Genomic DNA, 13,693 nt, shown 5'->3' on the forward strand with positions numbered 1-13,693 from the left:
CAACAGTTGTAGCCTATGTTAGGTGTCGAAGCACCTTTTTCCTGTCCACCTCTTTGATGGGGAAGGCTACATGTTGTAACCAATTGAAATCCAAAAGTGGTTAGTTTTACCTTATATGTAACGAAGACGGAGTGCTTTATAAAAAGTCCAACAGAACCCAACTGTTACGAACCCACTTCATCCCTTTTACTCTCCCTAGAGTCAGAAGCCAGAAGTCCAGATTTTCCCTGTTACCCCCTCTACCGCTGCGCCCCAATCTCAAAGCCCCCCTCCGAACCAATCGCAGCAGCCCTTTGAAAATTGATAGCTCATCTTAAACTGGGTGTGACAGAGCAAGGGCAGAAGGGGGCAGTTCATCAGTGCCCTCCAAGCGCGGAGTAATACATAGCTGCTAGGAACGCCAGTCAGAGATCAGGAGCACAAGACACTTGGAGGTGAAACCTGAGAAGATTTATAATGAGAAGGTAGCAGTTTAAGGCCACAGCGTGAGCAGGAAATAAACCATGCTGTGTGAGGAGGAGGATGAGGGCTGGGAGACCACTGCCACTGAAAGACAGAGGTCTGCTCTGCCTCCAGAGAATCCACCCAACCACCCGCCAGCCCCCACCCACCCCCTTCAATCCTCTAGAATAATAACCCTCCTCACCCTGGCCAGCCCAGGGAACACCTTTTTAAAACTTAATTGATTCCTTTAAAAAGCTGCTTCTGCTGCCACATTATATTACTCGCCGGGAGAAGTGCCTTGCGTCAAATTACCTTGCCATTCTGCATTTTCCCCATCTGACTACGACAGACATTAGTGTAGGACTGTCAAGAATTCTGTCTAGACTGGGGTAGGATTTACACTGTGGCTTGGACCGCATGACATTCATCAATTAGATAGAGTCATGTCTAATTTAAGAGAGCTTTACTTCCAGACCCACAACAGTCAGGTCAGGTTGAACCCGAGCAGGTGTGAACCTATCTATGGTAAGTAAGGCCATAAGGGACTTCAGGTTTAAAGAAAACCTTTTGCTTGGACAATATTTGTAAGCTTTAAAAAAAATATCTCTCCCAAGATAGACTGTAAGTAATATTCCCTTATTGTCAAAGATGGATCAACGGTTTTAGGGAGTAAGATAATATGGGAGACAACGTTTGTCCAGCTCTGACTACTATAGAGGAGCGCGATCAAATCAAACCATCCAATGTAAGTGTTACTCCGGGAATGTAGACACAGCCTTTCCATGTCTGTTGTTTGCCATGTGTGGACGGTGGACGACGCCCATCTGGTCTTAATCAATCAGGGCTCATCCTATCACTGAGTCTCGCTGGGCTCCCAGCTGTAATAATACACAGCTTCATCTCAGGTCACTTCAGGCACGGGTCAGATCCTACGAGATGACCATGAAGAGAGAGGGTGGGAGGGAGGGGGGGGGGGGGCAAGCCGTACTGTCCTAGTCCAGACTCCATCAGCCTATTGTAAGGCCAAGACAAAAAAGAAGCGTTTAGCAAGTGCAGAAATAGAAAGTGGGTCGGCTTGATCTAGAGTGTAGACTGCTGAACAGGCCCAAGTCAAAATGGAAGCGCTAGGTATTTTGTTGTTCTCTTTAGTGGTAGAGATTGCAGAGATCAAGAGTTTTTCACTGTTGACGTTTAGTGGAAACGGTCAGCCCTGGGGGAAGAGGAAGATACTCTGCATAACAATACCTACATCTGTCCGCTGTTTTGTTCTCTGTAATATCTGGGGTCTCTTTGTGACCGGCGCTGTCGGGGCAACGGGACTAGACATTTGGGGGGGGGGGGGGAGGGGGTCTGTTGTTGTAGGAGTGAGAGAGCTTGTGACTTGAACGCCCCTGTGACACAGCCTTTGTTTTGCTTAGATATTTGATCCTCTTAGCTGTTCAGGGTGCCCCCCGCTTCACCCCCCAATACCACTATACCGCCACACACCAAATGCACAGTCACACTCTCCCTCTCTCTATGTTGATCTCTCTCTCTCTCTCTCTCTCTCTCTCAATCTCCCCCCTCTCGCTCTTACACACACACACACACACACACACACACACACACACACACACACACACACACACACACACACACACACACACACACACACACACACACACACACACACACACACACACACACACACACACACACACACACACACACACACACACACTGAAACTCATTACACTCCTATTATAGTCCCAGTTTGTTGTAGCCTCTCTGACTGGTATGCCCTGGTGTCAGATTTGACACACTTTGTGATAGAGCAGGACTTGTTAAGGTCCAACGTATTTCCTTTTTTTTTCATTTCTCAGAAATTGTATTGAAGTGAAACAAAGTTAGTGCAATAGGGCTCTGGAGAGTGCATTACAGGGCCTTTATTGTTTTGAAGCTGAGGTCATCTTTCTAGCCGAGCGTATGTGAGACAAAGGCCAAGCGTTTATTACTGGGCTTTGTGTGTGAAAGGAAACCCACTCCAACATTGTTTGATGGTCAAATGATCCTTTAAAAGATAGCGGGAGTAATATTCTACTCTAGCACTGCATTTGGGAAAACCATTGGCTAGCTCACTTGGCTAGCTGTGTGGTTTTCCTAATAAGCATGTTAATTCTAGTCTGAAAAAAGTTGCTTGTTTGTAAAGGCTGGTTTATGTTTCATGTTGACATTTTGAATCCGGAGTGTGGAGTGTTGCCCTAGCGCTGAATACTGAATTCCGAGCTTGAACGTGTCATAAAAGAGATGTCAGACTCAGCTGTGTGACTTTTTCCCCCCCTTTCTTTCTGTATTCTAAAACGGGGCAGTGTTCTTCAAGCGTGTACACAATTTTATATGAATATGTTTGACTTGATACAAATAGGTTTCGATATCTGGGAGTGGGCAAGCTGAAGTGCTCTGAGTGACAGTTCACTTGTTGTCATCCCAATTTGGCTGACGTGTTGACATGCATCAAGGGCTTGGGTGAAGGAAACAGAGTGAAGGACATTTTCAACCAAAAAAAACACAAAAAAAAGAGTAAATAAATAGTTTTATGCGTTTCTCTCATAGTTCAATGATTTCCCCAATTTAAAACAATTAAGATGAATTTTATTGAATTGGTACAGCATATACAACCCATAGTTCTATCATACACTAGAAAACAAACCAATTCATTTCTAAAAAAGAAATTCAAAAATCCCACGTATCACTTTAAATATATAAAGATACGAGGATGACATCGTGTCACAGTAAACGTGTGTCAGCTAGGGTCCTCAAAATGTCGGCCATCGTTTTGTTAGGTGACCTTGGTAATTGCGAAGGTAATTACTATAAGTGGCTATTATATTATCAATTTCAGTCCGTATCTACTTGATAACATTCTAAACACCATGGCTGTACGGTATATGAGTGAGAGATACTGCACACAGCCACGGTTCTTTGTCGCGTCTTCACAATGGTATGCTGTTATTGTGATTGAACCACCTCCCTCCTATCCTCACTCTGCAGCGATCAATATGAACAGCTTGTAAAAAAAAAGTACTGCAAAGATTAGCATCAACAAATGGAACAGAGACTCTTAAACAAAGTGCATTGATTCAAGCCTCCGTTTTCAAACTTGTCATTTTACTCTGTACTATTAGGGCTCCTATAAAGCTTCCTTGGTATGTCATATGCAGCATCTGTCTTACGCCCGACATGATCATCTGTTTTCAGGCTCGCGGAGCTCTATGGAATGGTACTATAGTTCTATGGGATTCCATGGACAAGAGAGGGCTCTCTCTTCATTCCTTCATGGGGAATTGGTGGAACTTAGCTGTTAAATGTGATCCACCTGGATGGCGTAGGCCCAAGCCCAGAAACCCGTAACAGATATTCAAGCACGGCTGGATGCTTGTCTCCAATAGACAAGCACAGCTCTCCTGATAGACAAGCACAGTTTATGGCCCTCGTCAAGACGACCAAGTGTGTGTTGTTAAATCCTGCACCTGCGTTGTGTTACAATAACAGACAAGTTGTTGGAGGAGGACAGAAGAAGAAGAAGTGCAGACCAAGGCACTTCTACTGGCCTTGTCCAACAGCAATACTTGGGACTTATTAATAAAAACAGACAATTATTTGGCAGATCTTTTGATGCATGTGTCTATTCACAAAGTGCCTCCTGCCTCTTGACAGTAGAGTAGAAGAGGTTTTGATTGTTTTAGCTGAAATGCTGCGCTCCGCCAGCCGTTTGCCAATGAGAAAATGACTGAGCCGTCCCAAGACCTGATTTGTGAGAGGCGCGACATAATTCGGTATCATGTAGACACATACTTCAAATGGCAAGACAAATATTGTCTTGCGAAATGTCAATATAATTAATGCCGATAATGATGACGTTGCAATTGTTTACATTTTCCTGTAATGGCATAAGAGGGTTGTCAGGTATACGAGACACAGGGCTTCACAGACAGTGTTTGGTACGGTAGGAAACCAGGGAAAGGAGGAGCACCTCAACCAAGGAAGAGAAGTCCAAACACTGTAGGAGTAGAATGTCCATTCCTCCCTATCATTCCCAGTTAGAGCAGCGAGGATTATAAAGGACTGCAATTATTTCACTGACCTTAATTGTCATTCGGAGGGGGAAATATGTAAGTAGTGGCGTGTTTACGAGTCTGGCAGTGACACACCTGCAGCTCATCCGATGAGCTTTAATGTTTGCTTTCAAGAAGCAAGACTGGTGCCATTTTCTGTCACTGACGAGAGAGAGAGAGAGAGAGAGAGAGAGAGAGAGAGAGAGAGAGAGAGAGAGAGAGAGAGAGAGAGAAAAAAAAAATCTCAGATTGAGACTGGGTTTAAATCCGGGGCTGTGTGTGTTTGAATGTGAAGAAGAAATGGGTAGCAGCATTTACATGGTAGCACAATGGAGAGTACATTACTTACAACACTGGCCTCATTATATCCCCACGCCTACCTTCTGCCCTGCGCTGGTTTACTCACTCCTCGCTCTTATTGTTGGGCTATAATGGCGCTTGTGCATTTCTGAAATTCTCTCATTATTCAGCCTATTAAGGCTGTACCAACTCGGTAATCGCACTGCATTTTGTGTCAAAGGGGAACTGTGTTGATTTACCCACGTTTGAATGCAGGCTAGACGAATGCAGGCAGGCTCAGACTCAATCCGTTCAGCGCAGGCAGGCAGATGAAATTGTTCTGCAAATATGGTGACGTTCTAATATTTTGCCCGGCTGACACAATACTGGTGTTCCCAGGAGACGGAGCCAGGCAAAGTGCACCTGACTGATAACCCTGTTGATTTGGATACTGTATGTCATTGCAATCGGGAGCGCCCACGCTCCAATTCTTTAGTAAAGAACACCTGTAGAGTTATAACAACAACAACAGGACGGATGTGGAAGAATGTTGAGCGTTTGCCATATCAAATAGGTTTATACACACTGTGCATCAGGAGGGAAGTACCATACCCTTTCCACCTTGCACGCTCACGAGGAGGGTAAGACAGGATGACAGCAAAGGGGGATGTCGAAAAGATACGTTTGAAAGGCTGTCTGATTAAATGCTCACCAAAATGTTAACCTGAACATCTTTTGATAGCTTGCCTCCATTGCGATCAGGGCATTTGTCCTTTATTTATGATGGTGACAAATAGGTATGGCACATCTCTCAGTGTCATGGACCGAGAGGGGTTATATTCCTGAGTGAATGGACATGTTTGTACATTCTACTGTCTCCGAACACAAACACAAGATGTGGTCTGCCTCCACTATGTAAAACCATAAGCCAACACAGCTTTTAGGTTAGTGCCTTGAAAAATAGAGTGAAACAGACATGTAAACAAGCATTGGTCCTCCTAGTACATATTATACATTATAAATATTATGCAAGCTTTTGAAAGCTTTTCGTTAGCGAAGCATCCTCTTCTTTCTGTTATAAATATTTTTCACTAAGGACTATTCGACAGCCATCCAGGATGCCAAGAGTAACAGCTGACTTCTTGCCCCTAAAGGAAGCCGGGGCTATATTTTCTTATGTGACACGTTGTCATATAGGGAAGAAAATCAATTGGCAATTAAACGATGCACCTTTGTGAAGATGACAAAAGGCATTGTGTTGCGCACGGGAAGAAGTGGGTTGTGAGGGGTTTGTAATGAAGGCCTAATGACTATTCATAAGCGATGTTTCAGTCCTCTGATCCACTTGACTGGAAAGTTCTGCCCTGGAGAGTTAATGCTGTCAGTTTCTCTCACCTCAAGAAGCTGCCGCGGTCGACGGTGTAGAATGAGAGCGAGAAATTACCCCAGCTCCTGGCTCCAGGGCCGTCTCAGGTCACATGCAGGAGGCACACATCTGGCACACCATAGGTGCCGCCGGGGGACAACATACTTTGAAACAGGAAGTATAAACACATCAAATTGACAGCGGTGGATACCTCCTTTTTTCTTCCATGGAGCGTGCCACACTTCAGCTTTGTTCCTCGTCTATGGATGGATGTATCCGAGTTCTATTATTGAGCTGCGAGACACTCCAAGTGTCCAACTGTCTGTCTGTCAAGGTCCATCCATGTATTTATGACCTCCTGCTGAACCTTGGTCAATGGTTGACACATTTTAAGGATCCTCGTCTGATAAATAGAGAGACGCCTTCAATCTGAAGAGAGCGCTCCAGGGAGTAATGTGGTGATGTGTCGCGGGCGGCCAGAGACGATCAAATCCAGGACTCGCCGATGACCTTTCCTCCAGTGTGAGCGTCACTGGGTCACTTGGTAGCGAAATATCAGTTAGCAATTAGAACACCGAGAGGCGATAGGAGGTCTCAAACATGCATGGACAAACACTGCTTTAAAACTACTGCTAACTGACCCTTATTTGAGTTGTTGACTGTTTATTTCACCGGTATGTACTAGATGCATTTTTATACACCACGAAAAAAGAATTAAAGCACATTTAATATGATATGTATATATATATATATATATATAGTTTTCATATATATATATATATTGTAATGACATACAGTATATATATATATATATACTGTATGTCATTACAATATATATATATATATATATATATATATATATATATATATATATATATATATATATATATATATATATATATATATGAAAACTATAGAGTGAAACGTTGAGCTTCAAGGAGTGCTTCGAACGCCAAAGAACCTACATATACACCACGCGTCCGTTTTCCATTCAAACGATGTGTTATCTTGGCTTTATCTACTCAGGCAGCTCACCTTATCTGAGGTAAATGATGTTCTCATAAGGCCTGTTTCGTGGGTACTTGGCAGCCGTGTTTCCAGAGAAATAAGAGCAGGGCAGAGCCTGTCAGACACAGACCAGGTCACTGATGTAGAGGGAGGGAGGGAGGGAGGGAGGGAGGGAGGGAGGGAGGGAGGGATGGAGGGAGGGAGGGAGGGATATTAAACTGCAGGCATTGCACTCTCAGTGTAATAGTGTAATGCACTGGTGTGGTTTAAAAAAAAAAAGTCCAGTGTGTGTACGGTCTACCTGAGCGGAGGGGATCGTGTCGTCCCCATCGCTGTGCCGATCACTTGCAACAACCTAGTCTATAGGCTTCACTTTTAAAAGGTAGCCGGAGGAGCGGAACGCTTCCAAAATGACAATGACATGTGTTAATCTGCGTCGATCAGCTGGTTAGCACACAAATCAAATGTTAAAATCATTGAGCAAAGAAGTCGTGTTGGTTGTTGTTGTCTCGCTAGCATTTCGTTCTCCCACCGTGTCTAAGTGGACTCAGGGCAGAGCTAATGCAGGAGCTGGAACAGAAGTTCAAGGGACAATAGGCAACATTTTGAACCAAGGGGCGTTGAAAAAGCCATTCTCAATGTTACTCTGCTAACGCCGTTGACCCTTAAATAAAGGGAAGCTCAGAAGAATCAACTAGTGTGGGTCCACATTTGAATTTTCCCCAGAGTAGAGAACGATTGGTGATTTTTGAATGTAATCAGGGACTATAAATTGTCTCTAGATCCTGTGTAAGAACGATGCTAAGTTTCCTTTCTTTATTGTGATTGTTAGGCCTTTTATGGGCTTTCACCAATGACATTAGGGCCCATACAGTTGAAAAATACGTTATCTAAAAAAGGAAACATTTTTGGGGTCGGTGAGCTATTGGTCCTTGTTATTAGAGTGACTTAGTAGCACAGGACTTCACACTTCTGTCCTGGTCCGTCAATATATTTTACTGCTAGCGTGACACTTACCGTTTTGTGTGTGTAAGTGTGTGTTAGAATTCTGACATTGGTTGGAGCGAGTGTTTGTGTGTGTGTGTGTGTTTGTGTTTGTGTGTGTGTGTGTGTGTGTGTGTGTGTGTGTGTGTGTGTGTGTGTGTGTGTGTGTGTGTGTGTGTGTGTGTGTGCCTGTGTGTGTGCGTGCGTGCGTGCGTTAGTTCTCGGCGTCAGTGTATCACAGCTCAAATAGTGCTTGGCCAAGCATGTCCTGGAGGCCAAACCGCCCTGATCAGCAGAACTCAGACCAGTTTCACTACTGCAAAATTTAGCAGGAAATTTACACAACTAGGTGCACTGAAATAACACTGCCCCTTTAACTGCTAAAAAGGTAGTTCTATCTAATCGAGGAGAGAGTGTAACTGAGCCATGTAAATCAATGCCTATCACTTGGTCTGTGGTGTGTGTGTGTGTGTGTGTGTGTGTGTGTGTGTGTGTGTGTGTGTGTGTGTGTGTGTGTGTGTGTGTGTGTGTGTGTGTGTGTGTGTGTGTGTGTGTGTGTGGCCGATGTACTGGTCGAAGTCGTAGCAGCTGTACTCGTAAGTACTTTTAATTGAAGTAGTAGTAGCATCATTATCATGGCTATCATTATTACAAATCATGCCTTTCAGTGGATACTTCTCTTCCTGGCCAACCCCCTAGACATCAGCACATCATTATGTAGTGGCATCTATCAGATACATGCTTAATTAGACGCTGTACAGCACATTAAGCCCAGGGAGTAGCCAAGCTAAAATATTTATAAGGTTGAATATATTTATTATCTGTGTCATAATCCTTTATCAGATTGAAGAGTTTCAAATAGTCTCTTCTTGCTTCTTTTTACAACTTCTGTTCACCCAGTTTCCCCCCCCCCTCTCCTCTGCCACCCTAACTTGCAAGAAGGAAGGAGGCCTAGAGTTGTGGTGTGTTATAATTCCTCATTTATCAACTGAACTTTATGCTATTCTTAGGGGTTATGGAGGCTATGGAGTGGCACAGCTTTAAGTGCCAGTGAGTGGCACTTCCGTAGCCTGAGTGCTATCACGGGCAACCTCTGTCTGATAAAGCCCCTTGTCTTTTTGCTAGGAGAGGTGTCACCGTCAAGAGCCTTTCTCCCTCCCTCTCTTTCTCTCCGAGGCCCTTCCGAGCCAACAGCAAATAGTCACTCCTTTCCTTGGGAGAATTCACAAGGGTCATGTTTATTTCCCCAAAAATGCCTGCCCTTGTCCTCAAAATGTTCTGTCTCTCTGAAAGGGGAAGGTTGGAGGGGAGGCGGGGCGAGAGTGGGGGAGCGAGGAGCTCTCCTTTTGGGACTGTAATTAGACATCATGCTTGAATCTCTTTTCTTTCTCTCCCCACTGCAGCTGATAAAAGACAGAGGAAGGCTTAATGAATGCCGATTTGTATGGGATGTGATACACTTGGAGGAGATATATTTTAGCCTCGGTGCTTATTACAAATGTTCAGCTTGTTTTCTTCTTCTGTTGCCTCTTTTCAACCAAACAAGTCCAGAGACCGAGTTATCGATGCCTTTATTTATCAACGGTGCTCAATAATCCCAGTTCGTGTCTTCTTGTACGAGACCCATGTTGTTTACTAGCTTTAGGTAACACTTAGAGATGAAGAAAGATGAAAGGAATTAGCTCATAACCAAAAAGTGTACGGCAACAACAACCACACCAAAAATAATCCCTGGTCGGTAAATAGCTGATGACGTCAAATCCCTACAGCATTTATGTTGATAATGTACAGTTCACAGTGAACCAAGGATACACTTCATGCAGTTCACAAGGGGAGCAACAATGCACTGTGGAGATATTCTGATATCCACCTACATTGTAATGTCCTCAGCTCCAGAGACCCACGGAATTGAGGTCATGTTCATATCTGTGACCCGAGCCTATCCACTCATGATGAGGAGGGTATGTGTGGGCGGGCCCAACGTATCCCAGGAATCTCACTTGGCAAACGTGGCTTATCCTCGGCCAAACCCCGGCCCCATCACAAATGGCACCCTATTCCCAATTTCACTACACTACTTTTGCAGTCCGCCGCATAGGCCAGTAGGGTGCCATTTTGGAAGCAGCCCCTGTGAGAGAAAAGAACAGCCCACTGAAGACTGTCTACAGATTGCGTAAACAAAAAGGAGTGATGGGGTCCGCACTTGAAAAAAAAGAAAAGACGTTGCATAAAAGCTGACTTCCTAGCACCTACACACTGAAGGAGGCTGCGAAGCCGAAACATCTGTGTACGCTGCTATCCCTGATGCAGTGAAAATCGTTTTCGAAATGAAATCAAATAAACGTATGCGACATCGTTTTGAGTGCGGACCTATCACACCTTTTTTGTAAAAAAAAATTTATCTGAATTTACAGGTTTTACGCTCCAACCAAACTGCTGTGAGAGCGCAATGCTCCCCATCGAATGAGCTTTTAACACCGATTGCATGCCAGGAATGAACAGCAAGTCAAGCCTCCAGCCCAGCGGTACAGACCACACCCCCACAATGTGTTAGCCTGGATCCTCAGACCACTGAGAAGTTAAATATGACAGTCTTCTACAACAGCATCCAGCTGCTCACCTGCCCTTTAGTTGTGGTTACAGTAACAGGCTCTCCTGGATAAGAGTTGAGACAAGGTTCCTCTGATCTTCGGTCAAATACACGCCATATAGGCCTAGTATTTGAATGATTCAAGGTTTAGTTTAAAACCACTGTTGGAACACAGCTTTTTACGTTGTTTTGCCACATGTTGCCAGTTGCCTAAGCCAGAAGAAGGTGTGTGTGTGTGTGTGTGTGTGTGTGTGTGTGTGTGTGTGTGTGTGTGTGTGTGTGTGTGTGTGTGTGTGTGTGTGTGTGTGTGTGTGTGTGTGTGTGTGTGTGTGTGTGTGTGTGTGTGTGTGTGTGTGTGTGTGTGTGCGTGTGGAGGGAGGGAGGGAGGGAGGTCACCCACCACGGGTGAGTGTGGAAACCTGACTATTAAATTAGTCAAGGCAACCTCCACCACGTCCGCCATGCAAGAACTCATCCCCGGGGACCTGTGAAGTTTTTTAACAGTTTGTGAAGGTTCCATGAAGACCTGCCAGGCTGAGTAGGTGGTGACTGGGTTGGGGGTCGAGGTTCGTAGCGGCAGGGTGGTTCAGGGAACGGGGTCAGAGGTGTCCAGTTGCTGCTCCTTGCCGAGTGCGTGATCCCGCGTTCCGGTACTGACGGACGCTGATGGAATGGAGCTGGCATCCAGACAACTGTGGGATGAGCCACGTTGCTCCAGGCCCTCCCAGGTGGCCTTGCAGCAGCAGCCCCACTCTCCTCGCGCTGCTCTGTCTTGGCGTAGGAAGCCAGGGCCTAGCTGCCTGGATGTGGAAAATGATCCGAGCTTTTACAACATATACAACTTATCACTAGGGCCCTTTGGCCAGGTGGGGGGGTGGGGGGGTTCCTGCTTTATTGATTTTTATTACTTTCTGACGACATACCTCTCTTTGTTTGGCCACCAAGGGCAGTAAATATTGAGCGCCGGTTTGGGTGTTGAGTATGAGGTAGAAGGATAAACAGACTTACACATCCCTCCTCTAGTCCGGTTAACCATTGTTTTCTTTTTCCATTTGTTCTCTCCCTCCTTCTCCCCCTTTTCTCTTCCCTCTCTAGTTTCTATATTGTTTCAAACCATAATGAAACCACAATTCAAGTGTTGCTGTTATTAAGATTTCAACTGTAATAATAAAGGTGTTCCTCTCTCCTTGGTGAGCTCACTCGTGAAGGCTTGTTGGACACCTCAGCTCATTGTGAACTTTGGCAACCATAGGCTTAATTTAGGATTGAGCTGTCCCGGGATTCTGATAGTGAGCTATGAGCTAATACCCTTTTTTAACGTGCTCACTTTAGGTTCGCCGAATCCCCCACACAGTTCCGTCCTGGAGGCCGACATCTGTTCAGAGCACAAACCAACTAGTTGTCCATCCATCCCCAGACCATGTACCACATCAAAACCGCCAGACAGCATCTTGTTTGATGTCTGAAACACCTCAATTCTATTTTTGTGTAGATTTTTTTTGCCCTCACTCAGGATGAATGTATTTTTTTGAAGCATTTTCTTTCTCCAAGGGGCAACCTGAACTCCAGCAACTCCTAGGCAGCAGTGATTTGGGAGTGATCCTGAGCATGTCCTCACAGATTTGGGAGAGAGAAGGCGTATGAATTTCCCTGTGGCACATATTGAAACCTGACAAGAAGCCAGCAGGGTGTTGACTCACAATGCCATTTTTACACACACACACACACACACACACACACACACACACACACACACACACACACACACACACACACACACACACACACACACACTGAGTCAGAATGCAATTTTTAACCTTCATCTGGGTTCTGACTTCTGACGCTCTGCGACCGACAGACCGAGTGGAGAGGTAACCAAACCTTCTCTCATTTCAACACCTTAGATTTCGCCACGTTTGTGTTTTTTTCGTCGTTTCTTTTTCTTCTTCTGTTTCTTACATTTGATTTCCTAAACCATGTCTATTGTAGTCATGGACACAGATGTTCATCGTTATCTTGTGTCAATATCTGTCTTCTCACCCAAAAAATATATTCTTCTACAGTCTGTCTGAAGAGGCAAATCTGGTGAGATTTCATTGGACACTCTCCTAGGTATTAGCCAATCGAAACCTCTGCTTCTTCCTCTGTGGAACCAGAAGTATTCTGAGACTCTTCCACCTGGATGTTTGAATTATTCAGCCATGCAGGAAGCTGGGCCTTGTTCCTCCTGAGTATTCCTGGGTTGTAAAGGCTAAAATTGCTTCATCATGCCAAAGTGAATGAATGCATACATTATTTAGTCTAACCTGTGAAAATGTGACTTTTCCCTGGGAATTTGTGTCTGTTTGCAGACTACTTACATTTCAGAGACGTTTTCTTTCCTCCCAGCACAATAGCTAAAACCTACATCAATTAATTTGTGGAAATATTTGGAAATAGTCAAATATTCTGATTATTGAAGAAAATCCTCTAAATATTCAGTGGTGGATGCATTATATTTCTGACTTCGTTTACTACGCAAAGGCAAGCCATTAGTTATCGTTTACATGGAGGCTGTAGTGAGTCATTTATGATAACTCATCTACTTCTAGAAATATCTGCAGTACTGTAGATACACTATTTAAAGACAGACAGAAATGTTGCACCCTATATTACAGTGTGAAACGGTGAGGCCTTGTGAAGGTCTTAGGTTCACTAGTTCCTGCTTGTGCTTTAGACACTTGTTTGACAGAAGGAGCTGACTCATTCCCTTTTCTTAGTAAAAACAAAAAAACTCCACAAGATGTTTCATTCCTCTGACCTTCCTTCCAACTGTCTCTCTCCTGTACTCACCGAGACACACATACTGTAGGCTACAAACCATCCGGTCCCGTATCTGTACCTGGTTCTTATCTGCAACACACAGGCGTAGCATTACGTAATCAACAT

At 44.5% G+C, this 13,693-nt stretch overlaps 1 protein-coding gene across 5 annotated transcripts in view; it reads left to right on the top strand.

Annotated features, from left to right (window-relative positions):
* The window catches only part of LOC135542492 (zinc finger E-box-binding homeobox 2-like), a 78,673-nt gene that overhangs the window by 26,594 nt on the left and 38,386 nt on the right, over positions 1-13,693 (top strand). The window contains exon 1 of one of the 5 annotated variants that reach the window (XM_064969490.1): positions 8,263-8,771. The exons of 3 other annotated variants lie outside the window; for them this stretch is intronic. In XM_064969490.1, the coding sequence (XP_064825562.1) occupies positions 8,612-8,771 (160 nt within the window). In that variant the 5' untranslated portion in view covers positions 8,263-8,611. Of the gene's footprint in view, positions 1-8,262; positions 8,772-13,693 lie in introns of those variants that run through there. One more of the 5 variants, XM_064969491.1, reaches the window with a different exon arrangement.

The sequence above is a fragment of the Oncorhynchus masou genome, chromosome 6, assembly GCF_036934945.1.
Source record: "Oncorhynchus masou masou isolate Uvic2021 chromosome 6, UVic_Omas_1.1, whole genome shotgun sequence".
Classification (NCBI taxonomy): Eukaryota; Metazoa; Chordata; class Actinopteri; order Salmoniformes; family Salmonidae; genus Oncorhynchus; species Oncorhynchus masou.